This window comes from Lingula anatina, chromosome 1, assembly GCF_051362555.1.
Source record: "Lingula anatina isolate TDL-2025a chromosome 1, LinAna3.0, whole genome shotgun sequence".
NCBI classification, from domain to species: domain Eukaryota; kingdom Metazoa; phylum Brachiopoda; class Lingulata; order Lingulida; family Lingulidae; genus Lingula; species Lingula anatina.
Genome location: NC_141767.1, coordinates 17,588,198 through 17,616,019, shown reverse-complemented (window position 1 = coordinate 17,616,019; position 27,822 = coordinate 17,588,198). Strand labels below are relative to the sequence as shown.

General features: G+C 35.3%; 4 protein-coding genes across 5 annotated transcripts; 3 read left to right on the top strand and 1 right to left on the bottom strand.

Moving 5' to 3' along the window:
• Window positions 1-354: 354 nt before the first annotated feature.
• LOC106178152 (cholesterol 25-hydroxylase-like) lies at window positions 355-7,183 on the top strand. The gene is made up of 2 exons (XM_013561218.2): window positions 355-406; window positions 6,006-7,183. Exon 2 carries the CDS (start codon window positions 6,009-6,011, stop codon window positions 6,906-6,908), a length of 900 nt encoding a protein of 299 aa, XP_013416672.2. The 5' UTR covers window positions 355-406; window positions 6,006-6,008; the 3' UTR covers window positions 6,909-7,183.
• Window positions 7,184-7,452: 269 nt separating this feature from the next.
• On the top strand, window positions 7,453-10,288 carry LOC106178151 (uncharacterized). The gene is made up of 5 exons (XM_013561217.2): window positions 7,453-7,651; window positions 8,042-8,217; window positions 8,566-8,793; window positions 9,003-9,191; window positions 9,400-10,288. The coding sequence occupies exons 1-5, from the start codon at window positions 7,596-7,598 to the stop codon at window positions 9,762-9,764; spliced, it is 1,014 nt and encodes a 337-aa protein (XP_013416671.2). The 5' UTR covers window positions 7,453-7,595; the 3' UTR covers window positions 9,765-10,288.
• A 115-nt stretch (window positions 10,289-10,403) lies between these two features.
• LOC106178211 (tetraspanin-33) lies at window positions 10,404-16,504 on the top strand. The gene is made up of 6 exons (XM_013561322.2): window positions 10,404-10,733; window positions 11,764-11,949; window positions 12,680-12,850; window positions 13,087-13,260; window positions 13,725-13,841; window positions 14,088-16,504. The coding sequence occupies exons 1-6, from the start codon at window positions 10,575-10,577 to the stop codon at window positions 14,226-14,228; spliced, it is 948 nt and encodes a 315-aa protein (XP_013416776.2). The 5' UTR covers window positions 10,404-10,574; the 3' UTR covers window positions 14,229-16,504.
• A 2,521-nt stretch (window positions 16,505-19,025) lies between these two features.
• Window positions 19,026-27,729, bottom strand: LOC106178207 (DNA repair nuclease APEX1). Of its 2 annotated transcripts, XM_013561312.2 has the most exons (9): window positions 27,570-27,658; window positions 22,995-23,221; window positions 22,798-22,851; window positions 22,204-22,320; window positions 21,775-21,973; window positions 21,310-21,381; window positions 20,780-20,926; window positions 20,376-20,559; window positions 19,026-19,940 (listed from the first exon to the last, which is right to left on the bottom strand). In XM_013561312.2, exons 2-9 carry the CDS (start codon window positions 23,178-23,180, stop codon window positions 19,823-19,825), a joined length of 1,077 nt encoding a protein of 358 aa, XP_013416766.1. In that variant the 5' UTR covers window positions 23,181-23,221; window positions 27,570-27,658; the 3' UTR covers window positions 19,026-19,822. The 2 variants fall into 2 exon arrangements, with proteins under 2 accessions (XP_013416766.1, XP_013416767.2); XM_013561313.2 differs by lacking the exon at window positions 22,995-23,221 and having other exon boundaries at window positions 27,570-27,729.
• Window positions 27,730-27,822: the final 93 nt, after the last annotated feature.

The window sequence follows — 27,822 nt, the reverse complement described above, 5'->3', positions numbered from 1 at the left end:
CACTGAATGGGGAAGTTTGAGAACGTAGCAAAGCGGTGCATCGTGAATATATAAAGATAAAAAGGGCATTTTAGACGGTTTAGACGGGTTTAGAAAGAGTTTAAACGGTCGAAAATGGATGTGTAAAAAAGAAGTTGAGGCACGACGTCGCGCGTAGAATGAACACATCGCTAACTATATCTATTCTCTGAAATTTCCCACTGGGTTTCGAGATTTTTGAACTATTTTCAACACGCACCTATACCAGGATGCTGGCTGCTGGATCCACCCATGATCTATATTTCAACGGAAAGGCCCGAAAGAACCCGATGGGACCGGACTCAGATTCTATCCCATAATATCAAATTGATTTCTGTTGCATCACTGGTGTTGCATATTCTGAAGTGGATAACTGTTCACAACAGGGGTTAGTATAGCGCGTTTATGAATGTCGGTTGGCTGTTTACTGTTTTCTAAGGCATAAGAGGCAAATTATCGACACAAAATATCCGATGAAACGGGCTTTGAACGCGCTTTCGATAATCTAAATACTATATAATGTTATTGCCCAGTAACAATACTGCAAAGTGCAAAAGAATTATTCCTAAGCTTTAGTTTGTACGAATGCTTATCTTTCGTGGAATATCTAAACTTACTTCTTTTTCCCCCCATACTGGACCTCGGGTTGCTCTTATGGGACACTCCCTTGGCTGCGACCATCTGTATGCACCCTGAAAACGATACACATACTGTCGATGCGGAGTGATATAACGTCGTTTTCTCGCGCCAGGACGTAACGTCGGGCTCAAATTTTGTGAAAATTTTAATTGTTGGTCGAAGAATAGCTAAATACTCTAAATAAATGCATACTTAGCAAGTCTAATACGATATTATGATTGTGGGGCATGTAGACTTCATATTCATGTACACTTATATTGAAATTGTGTCGTTTAGAGCGAGCTTGCGTTCGTCAAAGTCGCACTGAGCGGTAAAATTTGACCTTGGCAACATCGTAAGTTTGGCCACTATTCCTCAACTAGAGAGTGTGTGGAAAATTCCGGATAAGTGATAACGTATCTTTTAATCAATGTTGTATGTATAAAAAATTATTTAAATCCATCTTTGGAAACAAATGTTACAGTATTTTTTGTACCAAAAATCATGCAAAATTCAGGTTTTTGCGTCATCCATGACCTAAGATGGGCCCAACTCGACGTTTGTTTACATTTGCAGAAGTATTTTATTTTGGCAATTATCACCGGTTATTTTTGGATATTATTGCAGTTTTCAATCGATAGTCAAACAATGCGTGTCAGTTTTATATCTAATTTGTAAATTTGATATTGTTGCACCTTCTTAATTTCTATGCACTACTACCGGTGCATGTACATTGCATATGTTTCAGTGTTACTTATGAAATTATTTTGGTAATTGAACATTTCTGAATCCAAAAATTAAGTTTAAAAAAAGCCCATCAATTTGTTTTTCTTTATTTTGTATAGACAAATTCATCGGTTCTTAAATAAATATTTTGAAGGGTTAACAACTGTTTGTATGAGATTCACATTTAAGCATAAATACTAGTAGTGTAAAGCACCCATAGGAATACAATATATATTATTCCATTTTACCACCAAAATGGTAGTTTTCACAATTACTTTGGAAACTGTGCTTGCACAGGAAGTCCATATGCATGGGTGCTAGTAAGAATACACAAAGTATTTAGTTATACAAAGTGTGTAAAAATGTAAAAAATATATAAATAAAAACAAAAAATATTTCCAAAATTAATATAAAATTTTCACTTTCATTGCACTAGGTTGAACTTAATGACTTTCCTTTTTTCGCTGAAGAAATTTTCATACACGTTCCATCTTCAAATGCATTATCTCAAAATACATTAGCTATCCTTTTAAGACTTAAAATACATGTAAGAGAAAAATATGCTGATCACAAAGGACAATTTATGTCTTTATTCAAAACAGTTCCATATGCTTGTATTTGATATCTGATATTAAAATATGGGAATATGCAACTTGCTTCCGAAAAGGGCTCTACCTGTACTAGTGAACACCAGGCATTATATACTGGGTATAAATGGATGTGGACTGTAAATATATTCAAAATACCTCTTTTACTTTTCTGACATTTTTTTTCTTTTTAAATTCTCGTTTGAATGTGAAAAGCAGTCTGGCTCCTGGGAGTCCAATTAGAAAAAATGTCTTCATAATAACACTTGTTTGCAACACTGCCATCCAATTATCTTAAAGAAATACCATAGGAGTCATATTTCTTTTAAAAAAATTCAATATTTATGTTTCAAAAAATATAAGTGCTGCCAAAGAATACTTTTATAACCATTTTTCACTAAGGGCTTGGTGACAGTTTTTTTTAATATAACTAATAGGAATGCATGATAATGATGCAGCATATCATCGTGATCACTTTTCAGGGCACTTCAAACCCTGGCAGATATTCTGTAATATCTGAAAAAATGTTCTTCTTTTATCTGAAAAAGAAAATAAGAATAAATTCAAAATTTACAATTCCATGCAACTAAAAATAAAAACAATCTGTTTTCACCCATTTTCAATATATAGGTCAATTTTACATAAAAAAAATTGACTAACAATGAGCGAGGGACGGAAGATATGTCCAAGTGGTACTTAACTAACACAAGTCTAGGAACTCACATAATAAAATAATAATTACTGGCTTTATCTTTTTTCACTCAGAAAACATAAATGGATTTTATTTTAAATCTTTATTACTGTTGATCTTAGAACCATAAACATTCTACAATAGATCATGGACCTAATAGGTCCATGAATAGATCTACTTAAGAATTCATTTTAACTAAAGTAAAAAATCTACAACTTCAACAGTAAGCAAATATGGTGTATAAATGTCTCAACTTTCATTTTCATACCTTCACTAGCAAGTCATGTATTAAAAATTTTTCAGGGATTTATAAAATAAACCCTACACTTTCAAATGGACCTTTATACTGAAAATGAGTGTTAAATGATCATGAAAAAAGCTCATATTACATAAATACTTCTACCATTCTATATCCAAACATCTTTTTCCTTACATCAATGTTAGAAAGTTTTTAATTTTTTATCAGCCTAAAAAAGAAATGTTAAATCTTGCCAAATACTCCCCTGACCTATTGCTAATTATTACAAATAAAAGGTGATGTATTCATAATTCAATTAATATATACAACTGTCAAGCACATTATGTATGCTTCACATGACAAGTGCTTGCAATGCTACGTTATACTGTACAGTACGTAAACTGTACGTGCTAATGAAAGCACATGCCGTAATGTAATATCAGTATTATTCTAAATAACACTAGATCAAAAGTTAATCTTAAAATTGAACTGTAGTCGGAGTTAAATTACTCTGAATGAGCCTGCGTCGGTCACACGGTGCACATTTTAACAACAAATCTACAAGATACAATACAGTATATAACAAATGTGTTTGATTATGTACAGTACGTAGTGGAGCGAAACTAGCACATTTCTCGTTATAAAAAGCATTTATATATATTTTACAATCTAAATAATTTGCATACGTACCTGATAATGAGTCTCTGACATGCTATAAATATGTGGGTTCCATATATCAGTAAGGATAAAAATCGTAACTTGCCGCACAACCTACTTCACCTGTCCCTGCCGATCGTGGTAAATTGCGGGGTTTCCTCAGTACACCTCTCGTTTAGTGGGCGGGATTTCGGTAAATATACTAAATTTGTATTAAGTTTTTGGTCTTTGATAAAAGAAATGTTTATTCTGTTTCTTAAATTTATATTTGACTTAAAGGTACATACGAACCGAGTATCGGTGGAGTGTGGATTCCCAGTAACACATGTAAACCACTTCTACTAGATTCTTATATGACTCAAATAAAATGGATATGCCAAGGGATAAACTAAATAGATCACTCGATCAGCCATAAAAGACCTTTAGACTGCTCTTTTTTTTTAAATTTATGGTTGTAAATTTAACCTACTTCCGTGACCTACTTTCCTGCCCCATTGACATACAGCTTAGAATGCCAGCAGAAAAATCTGTTCAAACATCATTTTCGGGTAAAATTAAACAATGCCTTTTGGTAATTCTCTTAGTTATACTACTTGAAACTATATGCTGGCATTTGGTTGGTTTTTGTGACAAAAAATTGACTTTGTATGCATCTTTAATATGGGTCTATAAAGTTGCATTTTAGCACCCAAATCTGCGCGTCGCATGATTTGTATCACATGACTTTTTTGAACTTCCACAGTTCAAGGTAAAAAAATGCTGTCGTAGCAAGTTATGGAATATTATTGCTTTACGTGAAAATTGAGGTTAGTCACTAACTTTTTTAGGTGAATTAATGTAATTATAAGTTCGGAAAGTGAATGAGATGTGCACTCCTATTGGAGGTGCCTCAGGGGAGAAATTTTGCACTGTTTTTTCACAACTTTTCGGATTTTCTGTCGAGACTTCTTAAAGGTACATACGAACCGAGCATCGGTGGAGCGTGGATTCCCAGTAACACATGTAAACCACTTCTACTAGATTCTTATATGACTCAAATAAATTCGACATGCCAAGGGATAAACTGAATAGATCACTCAATCAGCCATAAAAGACCTTTAGACTGCTCCTTTCTTTAAATTTATGGTTGTAAATTTAACCTACATTCGTGACCTACTTTCCTGCCCCATTGACATACAGCTTAGAATGCCAGCAGAAAAATCCGTTCAAACATCCTTTTTGGGTAAAATTAAACAATGCCTTTTGGTAATTCTCTTAGTTATACTACTTGAAACCATATGCTGGCATTTGGTTGGTTTTTGTGACAAAAAATTGACTTTGTATGCATCTTTAATCAGAGGGTGTGCGGAAAATTCCCTTCAAAATCGAAAACCTGGCTATATTTTATTAATTTTAAGCCGATTTCGTATTTGGAAACAATTTCCTCGCAATATAGTCCCTCGCTGTACAAAAGCATTTTCGGACACGTAAAATTTTCAGTTTTCTGGATTCGGAGAGTAATAACTGTAACTGTACAGTGCGTTGACAAAAGCTTACAGTTTTTCAATAGACGGATTACTCTTCATTTAGTCTCTAAAATATGGAAAGTCAATTCATTGTAGTTTCAAATCACACCTAAATCCTGACAGTATGTGACCTAACAATAAAAACACTAGAAATCCGCGGACACGGACATGACGATTCGGTACCGAAATTATGCCCTGAATCCAGTCCAGTTTGTTCACTTCAAGTATTTGGTTGTTGCTAAATTCAGTTATTGATTACTTTTATCAATAGCGACTATTCAAATAAATTAATTTGACAATTTATGCAACAATTTTTCGATGTTTTACAAGGAATTAGATGAGGTATGAGAACACAAAAACATTATCTTGTTAATTGAGAAACTGGTTTATTTAGGTGGCAGTCAGAATCATTGATTAAAGGAACGACATAGCTCAATAAGAAAGCCGAGCACATGCTTGTATAAGGGCCGGGGGGGGGATACTGCAAAAGTACCGACGATTCTTTACCTTGAGTTCATAGCTCAAAGTTTATCAATTTATACATACTGTGTAGTGTGGGGCTGAAATCACTGGCGGTGATATTAGCGTACATTCTATTCAAACTAAGGGGTTTTGGGTGGGAAACGCATACGATTTCCCAAATAATGCACTGTACCCCCCCCCCCCCCCCCCCCCCCCCCGGTATACTCCATATGCGTGCATCGCTATCGCTCGGCATCCTAACGTGTATATCGGGCTCGTGAACACAGTGTATTATATAGTACAGATAGGATCTTGCAGAGTCTAATTTAAAGGGCCCATTAATCACCAGTGTTTCAAAAAAGCTAAACTTATTTTTAAAAATTATCCAGGTGTCATCTTACAACTGGTGATATTTTAAACATTTCCGTTATGTAGATATTTTAAAGATTCGACCCGTAACAGCAGTATTGCTTACCACTAAATGCTTTTTTTTGTGTGTTTAGGACATGGCCACAGCATTAATACTTGGTCTCCGCTGCTGCATTTTAGCCTGCATTCCTGTAGGCATGCTTTTGGCTGAGCACCTACAGAATGCTGTGAATGAGACATGGGCGTGGCTTCTTCAGCAGTGGTGGTTCAACAGCGTCTACTTCGAAACCGTGTGGGCGCCAGTGTGTTTCACAGTACTGCTCGTTCCCATGTACAGACTGATTGACTCGATACCCCTTTTCAATCGGTACAAGATCGACAAGAAGCATCGTTTTATACCATTTACTGCCCTGGAGATGTTGAAGACTGGTGTGTTTTATATGGCCCCTCTTGCTTTGATGGACACATTCATGGTGAAGCACTATAAGGGCTGTGGCATTGATCCGATGGTTTGGAAGATGAAACGACAGACATGGGTACAGACCACCAGAGCTCTCCCAGCTGAACCACCCTCCGTGGCCCTTATCCCCATCCACATCGTATGTGCTCTGGTAGTCTTTGATATGTTCTTTTTCTTGGTTCACTACTCACTCCACAAGAACGCCTGGCTCTACAAAACGTTCCACGCGCTACACCACGACCATGCAACCGTCGACATTCACGTGACCAACCAGCTGACCGTCGTGGAGAGAATTGTGCTCATTTTATCAGCAAACGAAGGGCTTAAGATCGTGAACAGCCATCCTCTCACCAGAGCCATCTACGTCCCAATCTTCTTGTGGTTGTTAATGGAAAACCATTGCGTGTATGATTGGCCATGGGGATTGGACAAGCTAGTTCCCTTTGGACTGATGGGTGGGCCGGCTCGGCACTTTGCTCACCATGTGCAGGGTAGCGGCAATTACGCACCCTTCTTCACATACCTCGACAAACTGGTGAAAAGGACGAACGGGCACTCGAGAAAGATTGGTTCGTAGCCCTACGTACAGATAATGTACACTAGGAAAACATTGGACGGGGCAGCATTTGCGTTTTTTTCAGACTTATTTGCAAAAAGTGAGAATCTTGAAACGCTAAAGAATAAAAAAATATTATGTTTGTCATTTTTGTTGACAGTCACAAATGCGCATGCAGTGGTTTTGGTGGAACTGTTCAAAAATCAAAAAGATTAATTCTCTTATGAAATCGGTATACTCGCACTGTTGTCGCAATTAACCTTACGTGTATAATTAATAAACACCTCACGCATCAGCTTTACAACTTGTTTTTCACTAGCGGTAAAATGCATTTAAACCAGGTGTTTGCACTTATGATTTTAAACGTGAAACAACAAACGAGGGATGCTTGGATGCGTTGAAATTTCTGCGAGCGTGCTTGTTGTATATTTTTGATCACATAATTTTGTAAACATACGGTATGGAATCTGGGATAAACCATGACGTAACGTATCACGTATGCATAATTTAAAAACCCTTAACGGTTGAAGAGTAGGTAGAAATTGATGATTCGGACTTTGTTTAAAAGATGGTTTGGGATGACGTCACATTGAGCTCATTGTGTCAAGTCGTTTACCTATGACGTAAAAGCTACGTAGATTCACCTAGAGTTTACACTTGTGGCAACAACTTGACAGAAATGGGTCGTATTGCCTGATATTTGACATAATGGATTTTAAATTACTTTGTCTTTTCATCATTGCCATCCAGAATTGTATCAACGGGTAAGTGTTGCCTTTAAAGAATAATTTAATCAGGCTTGACGTGTGCTTGTCTTCTTATCTATATACTTACACAAAATTAAGGACTTTACCAAACGAAAAGATTGATTTGATGAGGAAAGGTGGATTTGTTGCCCAGTTTTTATTATATATACGTATATTGAGTGTACTTCCAAATGAATCCGTGTGAAAGTAGTCGCGAAATATTGAACAGAAAATTTTGCGAGGAAATTTTCGGGTCGATTTCACCTTGCATTTTCCGTAAAAGAAACGGAAACAATAAACAAGATGGATGCATTCACTTAATGTGAGTTTGTGAGCCATGTACCATGCATGATGTGAATGCCTTCAAATCTGACATTGTGCTGCGTTTTAAAACTTCGTTATTTTTAGCCCTGCTTTGGAACAAGGATACATTTCATCCTCTGGCGGTCAGAAACGCGTTTCAAGCAATAAAATCGGAGACGGGAAGACAACAAAATGGACCAGAATCCGTACCGTGTGCAATAACTGCGAAGAGACTCCCGATCTAGCTACTATACCAATAAATGTCTTTGACTATTTTGACCGTAAGTTTTTCAAAATATCTTTATTATTTTCATTTATTTATGTTTGAAGGGTGCCAGCACGCTATTTATAAAAATTCTAAAAAATAAAACCCCGAAAAACGAAGAGACATTTGCTAAGTAATGGACCTTTATTCAGTGCCAATTTCCATTCCCATTATAGTTTTCAAATTGCTTGATATGGATGTTGATACGCACCATCATTCTTGTTTTCAACGGAGCAGTCAAACGAGTCTTTAGGTCGTAGAATAAATTCCTCTTTCAAACCGAAGCCATTTGTCAGATTTCTGACGCAGGTTCTGTAGGTTGCAAGTTTGTTACTAGATACACTTTTTTCAAATTATATTTTAGCATTCTGCGCCACTGACTGGAGAAAATATATACATATAAATGAAGCATATGCGCTGCCCCCTGAGAGTTGGAAGGAATTTATGGCAGACTGCCTCATGCTGTTTACGTGGTTGCTGAACGAATATTACGACTGTATCCTGATACTCGGAATCGCCTTGTTCATCAAGATGATCCCCGAAAGAAGCTATCTTAACAACTGGGAGGATATTAAGATGATGGGTTTAATGAGTAAGTCAGATATACTATCATATATATAACGAATGAAAAATATAACATATAATATTGATAACATTGCCTTCCGTGTCAACGTGGGATAAAGGTCCACTCGGAAAGGAAATCATTCAAACTTCAAACCTAGTGTTGCTTCTGTTGTGTTAGAATATGAAAATGCTGTTTTTATTTCTAAAGCTGTATCTTAATTTTTTTCTTTGTGTTAGTTTGCACCTTCTTGTTCTTCGACGCGTTATTTAAAGCCATCACCCCCCACATCAAGGTGTTGATGGCCTTCGCGTTGGAGCCGTATTCTGCGACCCTTGCGTGCTTGCTGTATGCCAGTATTACAGGCGCCACCATTGCTTTCATGTTTAGAATGGCAGTCAGCTCAACAAATGACAAACTGAGATTAAGTGAGTAGAAATATCCTTGCTCGATTGGGTTTTATTTGGAAGTCAAAACGCGCTATCATTTTGAATAAATGTATTCGTTTAAATATTTGGAGTGAAGGCAATGGAATGCCAAATTTACAAGCATGTCAGATTGACTTCAGCTAGCACGTCTTTTAATTTAACGTGAACATACTTCTTATAATATATGGCACACTTCCCTTGCTTTCAGCAAATGTCAGCGGACCAAACATTAACAGATGTTCCGCCGCAGTGGCCGCACTGTGCCCAGACGAGACTAATCGCCAAAAACCACGGCGCCGTGAAATCGGTGTACAACGGTTTCCAAAACCGACACCAAAACGCCATTCAAGACCATCGCCGACGGTAGTGGCTGCAAAGTGGAATTCACCTAACCCTTTTGGACCATCTGATGGTTCAGCATCTGAAGATAGGGGAATCAACATCTTTACCAACAATGACTGTCCGAATCCCGGCCATTTATCTCGCTCTTTTTCTGCCGATATACTTGGCTCTAGGGTTCGGGTTAAACTACGACAAGAAAATCCCCTTTGCTGCCAAAATCTACGTTATTGACTTTTTAGAATATCTGCTGGTTGCCGACAACAAGAATCTAGGGGCTAAAAAAAGAACATTCAAAAGACTTTTGTAAAAAGGGATAATTCCACCCCTCTCATATTTGAAATAAAAACAGAAAACCAATTACTAAGTACATGTATAGCATAGTAATGTAAATGTATGTCCTCATTGCCTATTTTCGAATTTTCTCTAATGCGCAATGCACAAAAGTAATGGGTGAATCAAATCCAAGGCTTTGCCTCATGCAGTTATATAAAGATTCAAATTTCTGTGCAAATAAAAGTGCAGTCCTAATTTTTTTCCGAACAACAGTGAAACCATGAATATAGGCAAACTTAAACCAATTTAATCAGATATTGGAGATGACTTATTATTTTCATTAATTAATCTCGAACTTTATAAGGTTAATTAAGATATATCGGTAGTATATTAACATTCACAGTGTTAAAGAAATTGCATCTGAACAAAAACGATGAGCAATACAATAGTTAAGATATAATTATGACTTCCTCTTTTAAGTGTCTTGTCCCCTCCCTCCCCCCCCCCCCCCCCCCCCCCCCCCCCCCCCCCAACTCCCTTTCTGTCAACGATATTTCGCTAATGTACCAAAGTAAAAGACTGTCTTGATATTGAAAATGAGGCTTTGTCGTGTAAACAACATGGAGGATCTCGGAGTGCTCAGGTGGGATCGGAAATTAGTGAAGCCCGCATGAAATCAAATGCAAACGGTTTATGCGAGTATATGCGTGTTGTTAACTATGCACAAAGTTGCACACCTTATAAAACGGCATTTTCTGAATTAGAGCTATGCAGCCTTACAGCAACCACGTTCAAGATTGGCACGAGTCCACGTCTCTTGATGAACGAGTGATTCGCACGCACGGGGGTTGCTGCTCCGTGGATGACTGCTGTCTCTGTGAAACATGGACTAAATACAGCTTATTTGGAATTAATTTTTTAGTGTGGGTAAGTTTTTTTGGTGGATGCTGTAAATAATGTGCTGTAAATTTGGTGATAATTCGAGTGCAAATCGTCGTTTGTTTTGATGTACCACTGCCAGTTTCAGTACCATGTTCATTAAAAGTGCAGCTGTGCAAATTTTAAGATTTGCAGTTGGTGACTCATGTGACGTGTTTATTTTTGATATCGTGTGTACAGTTTCAGGTTACCGTACTTTACTCAGGTACAGTAAAAACAATCCAATGCGCAATTGATTTGACTTGTATATCCTAGAGTAAATTATTGTTTTAAGTTAAATGCTATCAGCTTGTTTGTAAAAATTGGATCGTCTTGGATTTCATAAAGCTGCCTCTCATACTGTTGCATTGTTTGTAAAGACCGGATCATATCTACAAACATATTTTATAAAACTGTATTGCATACTGTTACACAAAAGTTCAACAGACACGTCTCTTTATTCATAGAGCTTTATGCCCATTATACCTTTTATACCAGAAAAAGGTAAAAATAAAACATGTTGGACAGATTAAAAGAAATATTTGAATTTCAATTCATCAGGTTCCACAATTAAGCCCCCCCTTCCCACATATATCATATCATATTTGTTATACCAAGAGATATAAACACACGCTTGATTTTTATTTATGGAAAATGTTATTCAAATCTATAATGTAATAAATAAACTACATACCAAATCATGCTTAAATGGCCACATTTCAAAATCTTGCTTTATTCATGTGACACCCCATTGAAATTACAGTCAAAGTATAATAAAATTATACTGTTATTTATCATAATTTTAAAAAAATTGTTGATATGAGACATTCATCAGTTTTTATTAGATGTCTTTGACCCAATGAGGAAAATCTTTCTACTTAGTTCTTTAAACATCTCTTTAGTTTTTGCTTCATATCCATTGTGATTTTTCAACTTTGCAAGTAATAAATTATATCATTATGGTATTTTAAGGCAGATATATATATATATAGCCTGTGTGCATATGTTTGCATGTGCAGTTGTTTTATCATTATTTCAGCTGGCTGGTGGAGCATTCATTGGTATAGGGAGCTGGGCAAGGATAGAGAAACAAGGGTTTGCCAGTCTGGATAGTGTGATAACAGATCCTGCTTTCCTTGTCCTTGCTGTGGGGTGTGCTATGTTTGTCATCAGCTTCTTTGGCTGCTTAGGTGCACTGAGGGAAAATATCTGTCTGCTACAGACAGTGAGTATATTGACTAAATTAGATTAGTCAGATTTTTTTGATATTTTAATTTTTTATTACCTCTGCAAAGGAGGTTATGTTTTCACTCCTGTCTGTCTGTCTGTCTGTTTGTCATCAACATAACTCAAAAAGTTATGGACCGATTCTGATGAAATTTTCAGGGTAGGTGGGAAATGGGTTAACTTAGAAGTGATTAGTTTTTGGTTGTGATCAGGATCAATAATCAATCAATATTCAATAATAATAATCAAAAATCGCTGCCTTGGCGGAGGTCTGCACTCTCGGAGTGCTTTTCTAGTTCAGTTTTGATTTTATTTCATTCAATTTTAGTTCATGTGTGTGCTTGCGTGTGGAGGGGAGGGGGGGGGAGAAGGTATTGCCAATGCATGAGTGGTAGCAAAGTGTTATGTTGATTATTTTGTTTGGATTGGTACAGTGTAGATATAGCTATTTGTTAGGTTTGAATATATGTTAGTGGAGCAGAATAGGTTTCTGTGGGGGTAATAAGAATGAACTAAAAAACTGGACATACAATGTGTTAGAAAGTGACACTGCATATGAGGTATTATATTGTGGACTTGAAAGTATATTAATTAATAATAATATTTTGATGTACATTAATAGTGGCATTGTGCCATTAACCTTGAGCACTTTTAAGTTTTAAAATTAACATTTTCAGTAATAACTGCCATACACTGTGAAAATTATAATGAAAAAAATATTATTTCAGTTTTGTGCCATATTGGTGCTAGTATTCCTGGCTGAGTTGGCTTCTGGTGTTATAGCATTTGTCTTTCTGGACCACATCACAGCAGGCCTCACCAAGTACACCAGGCAGGCCATAGTTAACTATCAGGATGACCTCGACTTACAAAATGCTATAGACTACATACAGTCTGAGGTAGGGACTTCTTAAATGAAAGTGATTTTACCTGACAATAATATTACTTGACATTTCTTTTCCTTGTTACATACATTGGTTGTACATGATGAATGAAAAATGATTTTTAAAAAGGACATCAGGATATGTTGTCATAACTGTATTGCTGTGGAATTCTGTTAAGTATAAAATTTTTTTTATGGAAAGCATCTATAACATGGTTTTTATTCTAACAATATTCTTTATTTCTTATGCAGTACAAGTGCTGTGGGGGCAGTGGCTACAATGACTGGGATGTCAACATATATTTCAATTGCTCCTCCGCTGCTGTGTCTCACTGTGGTGTTCCCATGTCCTGCTGCAAGCAGCAAACTCTGCCACAGTCACTTCTCAAAAATATACAGTGTGGCTATGGTTCAAGGAGCCTGGGGGTAAGTCACACACATGCTGCAAGGTCCAGGAAGTTTCTATTACTGTGACCTGAAAGAGCAGTTTCCTATGAAATCTTTGCATAATTGTTCATATTAGTTTAACATAAAAATCTTACTATTGTATGTAGGGCATTGGGATAGAATAATCAATGTTTTCATTATGCTTTTTTGTTTACTTTATTTACTTGTATTTTTTGTGCCTCACCCCTCTTGGGCCCTGTGAGAATGGTCTCCCATCCCAAGCAATCTCACTTCAATATATTTTGACATCAGACACACTGCTACATTTTTTTTTACATTTGGTAATTTTTTTACAGGTTCAGACAATCATTTTTTTTTTTTTTTTTTTTTGTGAAATATTTTGACTTTTATTGAAATTTATTTGGTTATCATGAGTCTTAAGATTTCCTTGACATTACGATTCTTGATGCAATCAGTATCATCTTTTTTTTTTTCAATTTTAGGAACAATCTGCTGATAATGTGATTTACACAAATGGTTGTATTGGTGCTCTTTTACAATTATTCAGGGATCAGTTATTTATTATAGGTTTGATTGCATTTTCTGTTGGATTTCTGGAGGTAAGGTTAAATTGTTTTGTTTGTATATGTATTTTGATTACATTTTTAAGAAGAATGGTCAGTTATAAAATTATATATATCTATATATACAATTGATTGATTATTATCAACAATGAACATTTTATATTCATGTCATAGTGTTTGCACATAATATTAATTCTAGTAGTTTCATGCTTCCTTTTATTATTTTGCTTTGAGTTTGACTTCATTTAGATATGTTAACTATTATGAAAACTTCTGTTTCAGCTTTTTGCCATTCTGCTAGCTTGCAACATGATCAAGATTGTGACTAAAGCCAGATTGTCATATGCAGAACATAGAAGACAATATTATGGGCAGGACCATGCCAGTGTCCATGAAGAAGGTGTTAACAATGTTGCCCTATGAAGCATGTTTGACAAGACCTATTACTGCGTCACACCAATAGCATTCAAGAAGACAGAGACTTTGCTGCAATCAAATATCAAGTTTTAAAGAAATTGCTGGACAATCGACCCAATAATTTAGGGCTTTCTTTTATTCTTTTACAGCTGATGTATTTAATACTACCCTAACCTGATTTTATATATGTTTATATGCACATTATTCATATTTCTGAAATTCAGGATGGCTTTCTTTTATCTATCCACAATTTATATACATATATAAATATAGTTATATGTATTTAAAGATATATTTTTGTTTAAGTTATGGGTTAAAGAATTTAATTATTTTTGAATAAAATATTTATTGTTTTAGTTCTTGGGCATACACATTTCAGATACTTTTGACAGTTTAATATATGAACTCTATAATTATTTTGAAAATATGAGAGTGAAATGGCTTATGAATTTTACTTTAGATACAATTTGTGAAGGATGCAGGGGATAAGTGATGCATTTGGGACCATTGCTTTTAACCCATGGTATCTTGATACACTGTAAATGACTCTTAACAAAATTTGAGTTTAGAAAAGAAATAAAAAAACTAGATTAGACTTTTCAAAAGCATACCATCCAGAAGGGAGTAGCATTCATTAAGATAAAGCAGAAGTGCCAGGCTGAGAATTGAAATGCAATGCTCGTTTTCTTTTAGAATGTAATATTGGATCTAGGGGAGACTCAATAGGCCACCACTCTACCCCCTGCCCTTTGGACTAAAGGGACCCCATCCTCCTCCTCCCCCCCCCCTCAAAAAAAAGATTATTAAAGCACAATGAAACAGCACTAAATATTTTCTCATCCCTGTCTGCTATTTTAGACTTGCCTTGCTTTATTCAACAGAAAAAATTATCATCGTGCCCTCGATTCCCCCCCCACCCCCAACTCAAACAAATTCCAGGATCACCCAGTGGATTGCCTTGCTGAAAGTGGAATTTAATTTTGGACCAAAGCAAATTGTTGAGGACACTAGTTTTCTTAGGCAGTGCATTCCAGTTAATACAACAAATAAGATAATGGGCTTTAGCAGCAGTTACATATGCATGACTTATGCCAGTCTCCATCTTGTTACTTCTGCTAATTTTCTGCATCACTCAATATTTTATGGTATTAGTTTGTAAATTAATTAATTGCAGTCAATGTGCTCTTAGATTTAGGTTATTGCTATGCAAAGTGGGTTATTTCTTCTTGTAATAGAATGTCTTGATGGTAATGGAAAAACTTACAGGTGCTTTTTATTGTGCATTATGAAACAGGTATATGCAGTAAGTTTTGTTTTTAAAACTGCCTGGTGTTATAAAGATGTAGATTGCCATTGTCTCAAGGAAAATTCACCAAAAAAAAATATTGTTTTTGGAAAAATAACATTTTCAAGTTTGAAAATTTAAATTAGCAGTGCCCTCTAGTATGTGTCTTGTCATTTATAATTTGGGTTGATTTTATTGAACTAGCAAGGCATTTATTGTTGTCATTGTAACAAAAAAATTATTTTATTTCATTTTCCCAAAATAATATACTACTCCTAACTATATTGCATTTTTTTGGTGATGAATAGTATTATGTACAAAGGATTTTTTTTAATGAAAAAAAAAAAAATTAAATAAAAAACAAGGAACTGGGCTTGTGGCAGCAACTATTTTGTTTGTTTGTATGCAGATTGTATCAAATAATATATATTTTGTATTGCATTAACTAACCTTGTACTGTGGTCTCGTTTATGTTATAATTTGCTTATATTAGGCAGGGATACGTTTACATACATCTTTGGGTAGAAATTTTCATTGTCTTCAAATGACTTGTAAGGCAGTTTTGCATCCTTCATTTAAAACTAGTGGGAAATGTTCTATTTTGAATTCTTATTCTGGTAAAATTAAGTTGGCCACAAATAGTAGTTTGGAGTGACAGCTGATGGTGATGATGTTCAATGAACTGCAAGTGAATGAAAAAGATCACCTAGATGAACCTGTTATGTATGGATGGAAAAATCTCATGCGTTTTGTAAAAGAACATTTTTAGATCTCAGTTTCTTGTTATTTTCAATAGAGGACCAAAAATACATTTCAGTTTTTATAGTCTTTTTCTTGTTGTGACACAGAGCTTTATGCTTTACAAATGGGTATGGATAAGTGTACTCAAAGAAAAACAACTGTTTTTCTTGAATATAAGATTTTCACTTTTTAAAGGCCCCAAACCCTCTTTAATCATATTGTAGGAAAAATAAAAGAAAATTCTGCCAAGACACTATCACCGGGTTACATTTCTATTATTTAAGCTGAACAGTTCTAATATTCTACTACCGTGAAATGAGATATCTTTTAAAGTGAATTTTAAAGATAACTCTGGCTTTAGTATACGGAAATTATCATTTATATACAAGTTAAAGTTTGGTCATGACTCTTTCCCATAGAAAAAGTCTTAAAAAGTTCTTGGTTATTCTTATCAGACAATATTTCCAGGTCAAAACATATTTTGTCAGCAAGCAAATTCAGGATTGTGATACTGTACAATAATATAATGACTCGACCTTTTCAATGAGAAAAATCAACAATCTTTCAGATACATATTTTAGAAACATTAATATATATATTTTTATATGGCATTTGAGGTGTTTTTACCATATAGAATAGAATTAAAAGGTAACCTACTTTTTAATTTTGCTGCTTCCATTTGATAATAATGCTCCAAATTTAAGAATTTATGACTTGAAAAATCGCAGTATCTGTAAAACTCATAATTGAATCTTCATCGTATTCATTCACACTTCGAGCACCCACGACAATGAAGAAATCATACTTAACTAAAAAAAGACATGGAGTGTAAATATCTTTTAACGAATCTAAATTATTAATGCCAGCTTTTTACAAAACAAATTAAATCCACATGCCAAGAAGCAACTGAAATTAATTTCTGGTCTCAAATTTCATCTTATTCCCCCTTCTAGTCCATAAACCACCGAAACAAAGTAGGAAATTAATCTGAAAATATTATTTTTTCAAGAAAAGATGAAAAGAAGTTCTGTATTTGACACGTGTATTCGAAAAATTTGGCGGTAGGCCTATTAAGCTGGGTTTAACGGCAATAGATGAATAATTTGACATTAGTGCTTATATCGACTATCCATTTACCTTTTACAAGCAAGTCTACAAAATGTGTACAATTGTTTTCTTAATCTTGCAAATTTCATCCGTTTTGATTGTTTCTTTTTTTTTTTTACCATTCCACAAGGTTAACAAAGCGTGTTGCTGCTTTTGGTTCAAAAATGTGTCATGAAAAAAAAATTGGAATTATGAATTATTGACTGCTGAATGTCATCATTATAAAGCAGATAGGTAATTAGAGGGTTCTAATTACATTATTTGGATAGTTTATATTTTAAGCAATTGTTGGGTCTGTTTTGATTGCTTTAAAGTGCTATGATTTGTGCGCAGTTTGGAAATAAATAAAGATTATGTATAAATTTTTATTTTGTCATTCCTTTAAAAGTATTAACTAGTAATGGACATACCCTTTCTACTCCCAAAGAAAAAGTGAAGACAAAACAACGCATTTTTTCATCAATGAGGCCTACATTTTGTTATTATTATACTAAAAATGTTCTATGCCTTTAATATTTTTCATATTCTTTTGCCCTCCTCCCCTTTTGCAAAATCATAAATCTGCCAGTGTCATAACTGTGACATACGTATGCCACTAGCCAGCAATTTCAAAGGGTGGGGTGTCTTTTTTAACTTTTGAAAAAATGAGCCCATCAAGCTCATTTACGAACTCTACTAGTATTTAATGAAGATTTATCTTTGTACATAAAAATACATGATTATTTGATAAAAATAAACAATGCAGCAAAGCTGTCAAATGTACATACAAAAAGCAGAAAAAATGATGCACAAAATAGAGAACTGTCAATTCTGATGCAATAATACATTATGTCAACACCACATTTTTATTATGCAAAACAGGACATCTGGATGTAAGTAAAATGTGTAACTAACATACGGCTTCAGGCCCTTAAAAGTTCAAGTTCACAATTTGAAAATGCCAGAAATGGAAAAATGAAAATTTCACAAAAATATTTTATACAATCAACCTGGTTTTCCAATTTGAGCTGTATGTCAATCCTAAGAATCATTCTTTTAGTTTAAAAATAATAAAAAAGTTTTTTTCTTTCATAAAAAAATTATGCACAAAATAGGTAACTGTTAATTCTCATGCAATTATACATTAACATGCTAACATAATTAAAGGCCTAAAATTGAATCTGAGGATAAACCACATATATGCAAAAAAAAAAAAAAAAAAAAAAAAAAAAAAAAAAAAAACTGAAAATTTATCTCCCCAGATCTTATTGTTAACAAATCTCATGAACTGTAAGAATTGAATTAAAAATGCGGAATTCCGCGTTTTCAGGGAAATAGCTCAACTCTAATATTAGTCCTTTGAATCGGTCCTGCAAAGTATGAAAGCAAAATATGACCCCATTCCCATAGATCAATCTATCCCTGTGGGGAGTATCACTAGATTACTGTCAGCTGAGCCGGCTTAAGCGTCTGTCTACTAAAAGCTGTAAGAGGGTAATTAACTATGGTGCGTGCTCAGCTGACTGCGATTTAGTGTGAACCCCCAGGGAGTTAAGTCGATCTAAATCTAAATCTCTGGATCGATCTAAATCTCTTGGAATGCACCCTATGACATGGTTTTTATGTTATCTGTATAACAGTGGATAAAATATGCAGAAAAAAAAAAGAAAAAAAAACATAACTTCTGGAAAAATGGTTCAATCAAGCTGATTTTCAGTCAGATTTATTACTTCTGTGAGTTTAGAGACAATAAGCCTATCAGTTTTATTTGACATTTGTTGTCAGTAGAGCATATATGCTGGAAAAAAATAATTATTGAAAAAGTGGCCCAATCATGTGGATTTTTTAAACTCGACCTCTATTTTATGAATATTCATCAGTTCCATTAGACAAAAGTTTAAACGGTTTTCCACGTCATGTTAACTCTGAAAGTGTACTTTAATGATGGTGATGGCTAGATGTACAGACTCATCTGTATCTGTACATAAAAATTGCTGTATAATATGAATCTTGTCAAATCAAGACAAACATTCAAATGGTACAGGTACAAGACCTCAGTACAGCTTTACATTTGACTTGCTCCTCAAAAATAATTTTTCATTTTTGCATCCCCATGCACGATCTTTTGATTTGTCAGTTTTCATACAATCTGAATATTGCAGGCCTACACCGAGGCTGAGAATTGTTAAAAGAAAGTAATGATGCTTTTCTTGTTTCAACAAATACTTTCTTGGACAACTATCTGCAGAAAGTAGAGTTATAAAAACACATTTCTTTCTTGATTCCTTAAATGTGAAGATTATTTGTTATGAAAGCAAGAAACTTCCTTTAAAATCCATGCATGCCATTTTTCTGAGAGAGGTGTTTCTGGAAACAAGGACATTTCACGCAGCCTCTTCTCTTAAGGTCTCTCCAAGTAAAACTATCACAGGGCAACACAGTCAGGGATGGTTCCCAGAGATGATTGTTATGCAGCCTGTTCCATTGGTCAGACGGCCAGAAGTAGAGCTATGGGACAGTGGTCACTCCCCATCACCTCCTTACGAATCAAACTGTCACAAAGACTAGGGAGCAACTTTTTGGAAATCAGGAAGTAGTCCAGTCGCCTGAAAATACATGAACATTTGCTGATCAGGATATCCCCTTTTTCTAAGAAATTGTTTTTGAAACAATCAAATTTGAGCCTCTATTGATTTTCTCACTTATAAAATCAAAAGTTCATTTGAAACATAGAAGAGAACATATTAATAATTCTATTCTACACCACAATTTATACAGTTTATGTTATTCCAGCTACCTTCATTTAAATGACTGAGATGAGGTACATCTTTTTTTGGCGAGTTTTAAATTTGTATACTGTGGCACATATGTGATAGCAAAATGTAGCAGGTTTGAACAATTTTTCAGTGTGACATCATAAAAAAGACCAAAGAGATATCCATACATACTAAGTACAATCATTTTCTCAGTGTGGCAGTGCATGTCAGATAAATGAGACATTAAATATGTAAAGTGTGATCCAGGCACCAATTGTCACTCACCAGCCCACATTCTTTGACCTAGCATTGCCCATGTATGTCCAGAAGCTATAAGCACCAGTTACATCTGGATATAAGTGCCGGAAAGAATCAACAAACCCCTTATCCAGTAGCTTACTCAGTCCATCAATCTCAGCCTGAGTGTAGCCTGGAGTCTTGTTGTAGTTACTCTTTGGATTAGCAAGATCTGGAAATGTGCAGCAAACGACAAAATATATATAAATATCCATACATAAATATAAAGTATATTGCAGTAACATTATCCTATAACAAAACTACATCTATATCTCTATATAACTATTTTCACAAAAAAACTTGCTCAATTTGTCTTAAAAATGTCAATTCATTTATTACCACGCCAACAACTTTCATTAATAAAAAAAGAAAAAATTCAATAAGAGACTTACCTATTGCTTTGTGAGCCACATTAAGATCTCCACAAAGTATTACTGGCTTCTTCTCCTCAAGTCCCAACAGATATTCTCTGAATGCTTCATCCCACTCCTTGGTTCTATAGTTAAGACGTACTAAGCCACGCCCCGAGTTAGGAACATCTGAAACAGAGGTGGATTTTTACCATAAAATAATGTTATCAAGGATTAACAAGGTAGATTTTGCTAAACTGAATAATATTTCATAGCACAATCTTATCCTATTCCCAACTTAACATGCAAAAATTATCAAAACCAACATCATTGTCAGTGCCAAAGCCTCTTCAGCTCACAGACTATTGGAGGTCAAAGGCTCTAAGAATCTATGGGCCCAAATCAGAGAAAGTGACAAAAAGTGAATAATTTAAAAAAATATTTACAGACCCACCTACAATTTCACTGGCATTTGACATGAAGCTAGTTGTTTATGTTGCTGACTGACAGTTTATTTACCAGTTTCCATCTTTTTGTTTGTTTGGAGTTCCAAAAACTGAGAACATACTCACATGAAGTGACTAGATAAAACTTTTCATATTCTGCTGTGATGGCGCGGCCTTCATTATCATGTTCCTCAATTCCTGTAAGACACAATTTCCAGTTTATAACATGCTTTACAAAATCATTAAAAACTTGTCAAGAAGAAAATTCTGAAGATGCAAGTGTTCACTTCCAAACAATTTTTGCAAAATATTCTATAAAAATCATAAATCCATCACAGATGTTCTGTATACTGTACTTATTATGAGTCTTTAGCAATAACAATTCAGCATGATTTAAAAGTTCAGCATTTAAACTTTAAACCTAAAATTGAACAAATAAAAATAAAAGCTAAGCTTAAAAGCTCAAAGTCAATAATTCAATTTCAATAAAACATTTAAAACATGACAGCCCTCAGTTCCTTCTTGTAATCAATCTGGGTTACAAAATTTCTTAAATGTGAAAAATGTTCAAATCAGAAACCACTGTCCCACCTAAGCCATATTTAATGCTGAGCGGTTTGGTTTTAGACAGAATCCCAGTGCCTGCATAGCCCTCTTTGTCTGCTGTCAGCCAGTAGGGGTAGTAATCTGGAATGCTACACTCTGGAGGAAGTTTGTCCTCCGCACACTTGATTTCTTGGAAACAAATTATATCTGGATTTTCCTTCCTGACATACTCGTGTCCATTTTTCTAAATTAGAGAAAATTATCCAAAGGTACTTTGTTGCATCGCTCATTCTTTTTGAAGGTGTTGACTCCATTAAGTTTCCAGTACTAACAATGCAATAGTATAATTTTGCAGACAGTATTATGTTGGAAAAAAGTTACAAAATGTTTTAAAGTACTTATTGAGTTTCCTATTGATAAGAATCTGCACTAGGTATCCAATATGAAAAATAAAGGCTAACATTATTTAAGTACCTTGATCCATGCACGAATGCCATTGATATTCCAAGACACAATCTTCATGTTCCATGGGCGGCCATCTTTAGATTTAGCATCAGAACTAGCTGTCCAGTCTGTTGAAGGTGCAGAGGCCTACAAGACATTTCATTTAAAAACAGATTCAGCATAAAAAACATATATTCAACAGGTTTGCATGAAATTCATGCATTAGCAATCCTATTTACAGTTTCTGATATCCACTGTATGAGCTAAAACATTGAATTTCAGGTGTGCATGCTTCACAAGTGGGTTACGCTTTAACATGCAATGTTACACTTATTATACCACTTCAAAAATTGAATCTCTTTTTTAAGATCTTAATCTCCTAAATTACTGCTAAATCAAGTGAACAATTCAAATCATATAATTTACAAATAGTTATTGCCTCTACCATCAAGCTAAATACAGTCTTACAGGATCCTTTGTGAGAAACACAAACACGTACACATCATACATGGGATAAAAAGCAGATCAAACAGCAATTCCAAATTTTTTACTCAGTTGAGAAACAACAAAGAATTTCAGACATACACAATGTAAATGTATATGAACATAAATGTAATACAATACCTCAGGTTCCTCTTTTTTTGATTTCTTTTTTGGCTCCTCTGAAGAGTCACCCTCCTAAAAAACAATTAAGGAGGAAAAAAAATCAGCCTAGTCAAGCAAGTCAGTACTAGTAATCACAACATACTGTAAATGTGCCATGCTGAATTTCAATGGAAAACACAGAAACCCAAGCAGCATTTCTAAAAACATATCAGTACCTTATTAACAAGGCATATCTTCTTTTCATGTGTTTGCTTATTTCTGCTTGCTAACAACAGTTCTATGTGAGAACCATTCATGAAGTGCTGATTCCCTCTTTGGTAATTATGCATCAAGTGTTCCCACCAAGCTGACACAGAGCCAAGTCTGAACTTAGCCAGTTTAGTACTTATGGCGGACATCATTTTGAACTATAAAATATTCCAGGTGAGTACTCTCATACTGTCTGAAAATTTAATGAGCGTATAAAATTTTCTTACAGGACTTATAACGTCTAATGAAATACAGCAACTTGGTATACCAACTTGCTAAATATATAAGCCAAATGGAGGAGGAAAAGTCAGATATCAAACTTGAAAACGAAAAGGATTTACATGTATACATTGGTTTCATATCATACATGCATGTACATGACGACAAGATCGCAAAGGAAGAAAAGAAGATATGCCTTGGCTGGGACCTTATTGTTTAACAAAAAATATCAGACAAAATGGACTCATACATATTGTGCACTGAGGGGGGAAGTACTCCCAAAGGATACATGGGTTAACGTATCCTTTGGGATACGTTACATGGGTTAACGTATCCCAAAGGATACGTTAACCCATGTAACTTTAAAAATTTACATTATGTTAGAAGTAGATCAATTCTAATGTTTTTCTATTTCATTTACTTATTTTAGAGGCACAGAGGAGACCATTAACATAGTGAATGTGCTAAACCATTTCAATTTTGTTATAGATGGATACAGCTATCAGGAGTTGCAGAAAAAAAACAGAGACACTGCTCAAATCAGAAAAAAAAATCTTTTGTGCTGTGCTGATAGAACATTTAGGTGAAGAGATACAGTGAGAATAATAATACAAGATGCAACTCTTGAATTCACTTTGTACCCCTCTTTTCTACCTTTCCACCAACTCTTCACCCAGAATTCTTATCAACGCCACTGATAAGAGTCATACATAGGAGAGGAGTCCCAACATAACACCACCCAGAGATAACTATAATATGGACTAGTTCATCAGTACCTGTCACACAAGGTGAATTTAGACCAGACCAGTTTGTGGTTCTTGTCCAAATCAGGTAACCACAAGAAGAAACATCAACCTAACATACCAGAATTTGAACGCATCAGGTTCACTCTTGGATCAAGTCTCCCCAAATCCACCCATCTTACCACAACAGTCAGAGGCTGACCCAGAAGATGTTCATGAAGAGACCTTACCAGAAACAACTGACACAGGATGTGACACTGCTCCAGGTGGAGCCCACTCCTCGGCACAAAGTTTTTGGATGTGCCCACGCTCGGCTGTCACCTTGATTGGATAGTAAACGATTGTCGTAAAATCGCTAAATGATATTAAAACCGGGTGCATAAACTTGAAAACCACCTAGGACAACCTGGGACTGCCACATTAATCCAATACAATGCAAAAATAAACTATAACAAGTGGTTAAAGCCTTCAAACCGAATGTTGTAAAGTCCCCATATACCTCCATAGAGACAAAATAGAGTAAGCTTGTGAAACAAGATTCCACAATTTTAAACATAATAATCGAAATAAAATACTGCCGGGCATCGGAGCAGCCTAAAACTTGGCACGCATACTGCACAATCAAACCGTAAATCCAAATTCCATCTCTGATGCTTGAGTCGGTCCACTCTAACCTCCCATTACGAAAAAGAAGCCATGCCATTGGACAATGCGACCTCTGTGGTTACGTCATTTCCTGATTTGGATAGTGGAGAGGACCGACTCAAGCATCAGAGGTGGAATTTGGATTTACGGTTTGATTGTGCGTATGCCATGCAGGGAATTTACAAACGAGCGACGGGATGATGTAGCCTGCAGTATTTGCGGTAAGCGTGCCAAGTTTTAGGCCGCTCCGATGCCCGGCAGTATTTTATTTTGATTATTATGTTTAAAATTGTGGAATCTTGTTTCACAAGCTTACTCTATTTTATTGTCTCTATGGAGGTATATGGGGACTTTACGACATTCAGTTTGAAGGCTTTAACCACTTGTTATAGTTTATTTTTGCATTGTATTAGATTAATGTGGCAGTCCAAGGTTGTCCTAGGTGGTTTTCAAGTTTATGCACCCGGTTTTAATATCATTTAGCGATTTTACGACAATCGTTTACTATCCAATCAAGGTGACAGCCGAGCGTGGATGTGCCAAAGGTCATCAAACTTTTCCAAAGTGAAAACCCCAGATCAGAGGAAATACCAACAGGAAGGAAATGAAGTATTTACTTCACAGTCACATTTTCACTTTTTTCTTTTTCCTTTGTTCAGTGGCAATGAACCAATGGTCATACCAATTACCAGAATACATAATATATAATATGTACATTATAATAATAATACATAATTTATTATATTATTTCCGCATAACTATAATACGGACTAGGTCATCAGTGACTGTCACACAAGGTGACTTTAGACCAAGGGTAGAAAAAAAGTGTAATGGGTCTAGGAAAGACTGTATGTTGGCACTGTGGAATACATTAATACAGTAAGTGTCTTGGGAGGTCCTCATGTAGGAACTCAAAAAATTCCAGAAGGCCGCACATCAGAACCCATCTAAATGTTTTTGAAAAAAATTGAAAATCCTGCAGCCCTGGGGAACCCAAAGGCCATTTAAGAGCAAATAATTTGCAATGGCTACAGAAAGAGAGCAGGACAAGCCTGCACGTATATGCACCAGGCGCAGAACACACTGCAAAATTCAAAGGAAAAAGGTAAAGGTGTGAGCAGTGGTGGGTTCAACTTGGCTGTAAATCTTAATTACCTACTGAGTGATTTTGTAAAGAAAATAACACATGAGAGCATCAAAGTGCAAACTATAATCTGTTATAAAAACAATCAAATTCAGGACTTGAAGCACTTTTGTTGAAGCATTTAATGTGTGAATTATTTTCTTTTGGGGAGGAGCCCGGGTGTTGGTTCATAGAATATAAAGGACGTTTATCAAAAAATGTCAGTGGGTCCATAAGTAGTAAAGCAGAGCCCCAAAACGCACGTCATTACAAAAGTGCCAACAATAGCAGATGTATATTTAAAAAATTTCAAACATACTTGTCATATATCCCTTCTAAAGGCCGATTGTGAGAAAGGACGGTGCAATAGCATTCAGTGCGCAAAGTATTGGAATTAATACGCTTTCTAACTATCTTCCAAAAATGTTTTTGGAAGTTGGAATTAATACAGATGTTAGAAAAATTACAGGCCATAGTGGCAAAGTTGCTTGTTCCACACAATTGTATAGTGCCAGATTCAAGGAAAAGGCGATTAAGAAGTAAAGTGGACATTTGTCCAACACTGTTCGTCTTTACAAGCATCCGTCCATGGAACAGGAATATCGTGGTGGTTGGATCTTAGTTAGATAGCCCATCCACACCCTCCTGTGCTTCCATACCCACATCATCTTCTATGCCAACTGCCTCTCTGCTTGTAGAAATGCCATTCTCCAATGCACAGAGCCATGGAAAAGCTCTGAGGAGGGCCAAAATATACATGCCCAAAAAGATACATACACAATGACAATGTCATTCAAGGTACAGCTCAGCTTCACCAGGGAGATTTTGTCATTGCAGAGTTTGCTGCCAGGAAAGAAGTAAAACAATTCTTAGGTCAGGTCACCCATGAGACTGAAGATGGCAAAGTGGAAGTCAGCTTTTTACACACAAAAGGTTCTGGCAAAAGAATCTTTATGTTCCTGCCACAGAAGACAAAGCATGGATTCCCATAAAAGATATAAAGAAAGTCCTTCAAATGCCTAGCATAGATAAGTATTTATTTAGTTTGTTTTGATCACTTTGAATGTTATTTATTTATTTATTTATTTTTTAGTTTGTGTAATTTGTTCTGTTCGCTATTCTTAGAGACATTTGTCAACCCACGCTGTCCAACCTATTGCAGGTATAATAATAAATAATATGAGTCCCTACCAATCAGTCTCAGTCTGTTACAATGAAGACACTGTTGTATGCAGAGCTTAAGTGGGACATGGATGGACCAATCATAACTATATATGAATCTCTAAATTACATTAGCAATGAAATAGATGGAAAAAAACTCCATATCCCAAGGCTGGTGGATTCTTTAGGGCAACTCGTTTTTAGCTATTATCATGCCAAGAAAGACCATTCACGCAAAGAGGTGAGTTTCAACTCACAGATGCATACCAGGGTGGTATCATTAGCATGCACGGCCAAAAAATGGGCAAGGCTTGCAACCCCCGAGTGAATAATCCGTCAGAACGGGTTGTTCACGAGAACGGATTATTCACGTGATATCGGTAATTAGTATGATCGATAAATGAAAGCTGCAAATATTAAATTATCAAGTATCTTAAAAGGTATATTAAGAAGAGAGCTCATTCTCTTTGTTCAACTTTAGTGACAGAGGAAGTCTGGACAGAGTCGAGATGTCTGTGATGAGATAGTCAGCCACGCAACTATACATTATCAATGTAGCACTCACAACTAACATAAGCACTTTGTGGAAAATAATACAAAAAAAAAAAAAAAAAAAAAAAAAAAAAAAAAAAAAAACTACAAGCACTAACCTTTCTTTTTCTTCCCATGGCTGAAAGTACTGATTTGCACGCGGTCTTTTCAGCGGCACCTGTCTGTTTATAGGAGAAGTCGGGGTCAAGATAAGACATGAATAAAATCTTCTTCTTTTCATCTTTTCCTTTTAGATATAACATTAAAATCTTTATAAATCTACATAAAGGTCCTTTGTTTTGGAAATAATCATAAGAAGTGTCTAACATTCTCATGCAACATAAATTTCCTCTACAAAATCGTCTTTTATGT

Bases quoted from the DNA above. Each gene is read 5' to 3' on its own strand.
- LOC106178207 (XM_013561312.2), bottom strand. From the start codon at position 23,180: ATGATGTCCGCCATAAGTACTAAACTGGCTAAGTTCAGACTTGGCTCT. The intron at 22,852-22,994 runs GTACTGATATGT...ATTGTTTTTTAG, and splicing joins AGATATGCCTTGTTAATAAG to GAGGGTGACTCTTCAGAGGA. The intron at 19,941-20,375 runs GTGAGTGACAAT...ATGTATTTTCAG, and splicing joins AGGTCAAAGAATGTGGGCTG to GCGACTGGACTACTTCCTGA.
- LOC106178152 (XM_013561218.2), top strand. From the start codon at position 6,009: ATGGCCACAGCATTAATACTTGGTCTCCGCTGCTGCATTTTAGCCTGC.
- LOC106178211 (XM_013561322.2), top strand. From the start codon at position 10,575: ATGCAGCCTTACAGCAACCACGTTCAAGATTGGCACGAGTCCACGTCT. The intron at 12,851-13,086 runs GTAGGGACTTCT...TTTCTTATGCAG, and splicing joins TAGACTACATACAGTCTGAG to TACAAGTGCTGTGGGGGCAG. The intron at 13,261-13,724 runs GTAAGTCACACA...TTTCAATTTTAG, and splicing joins ATGGTTCAAGGAGCCTGGGG to GAACAATCTGCTGATAATGT.
- LOC106178151 (XM_013561217.2), top strand. From the start codon at position 7,596: ATGGATTTTAAATTACTTTGTCTTTTCATCATTGCCATCCAGAATTGT. The intron at 8,218-8,565 runs GTAAGTTTTTCA...ATTATATTTTAG, and splicing joins TGTCTTTGACTATTTTGACC to CATTCTGCGCCACTGACTGG. The intron at 8,794-9,002 runs GTAAGTCAGATA...TCTTTGTGTTAG, and splicing joins TAAGATGATGGGTTTAATGA to TTTGCACCTTCTTGTTCTTC.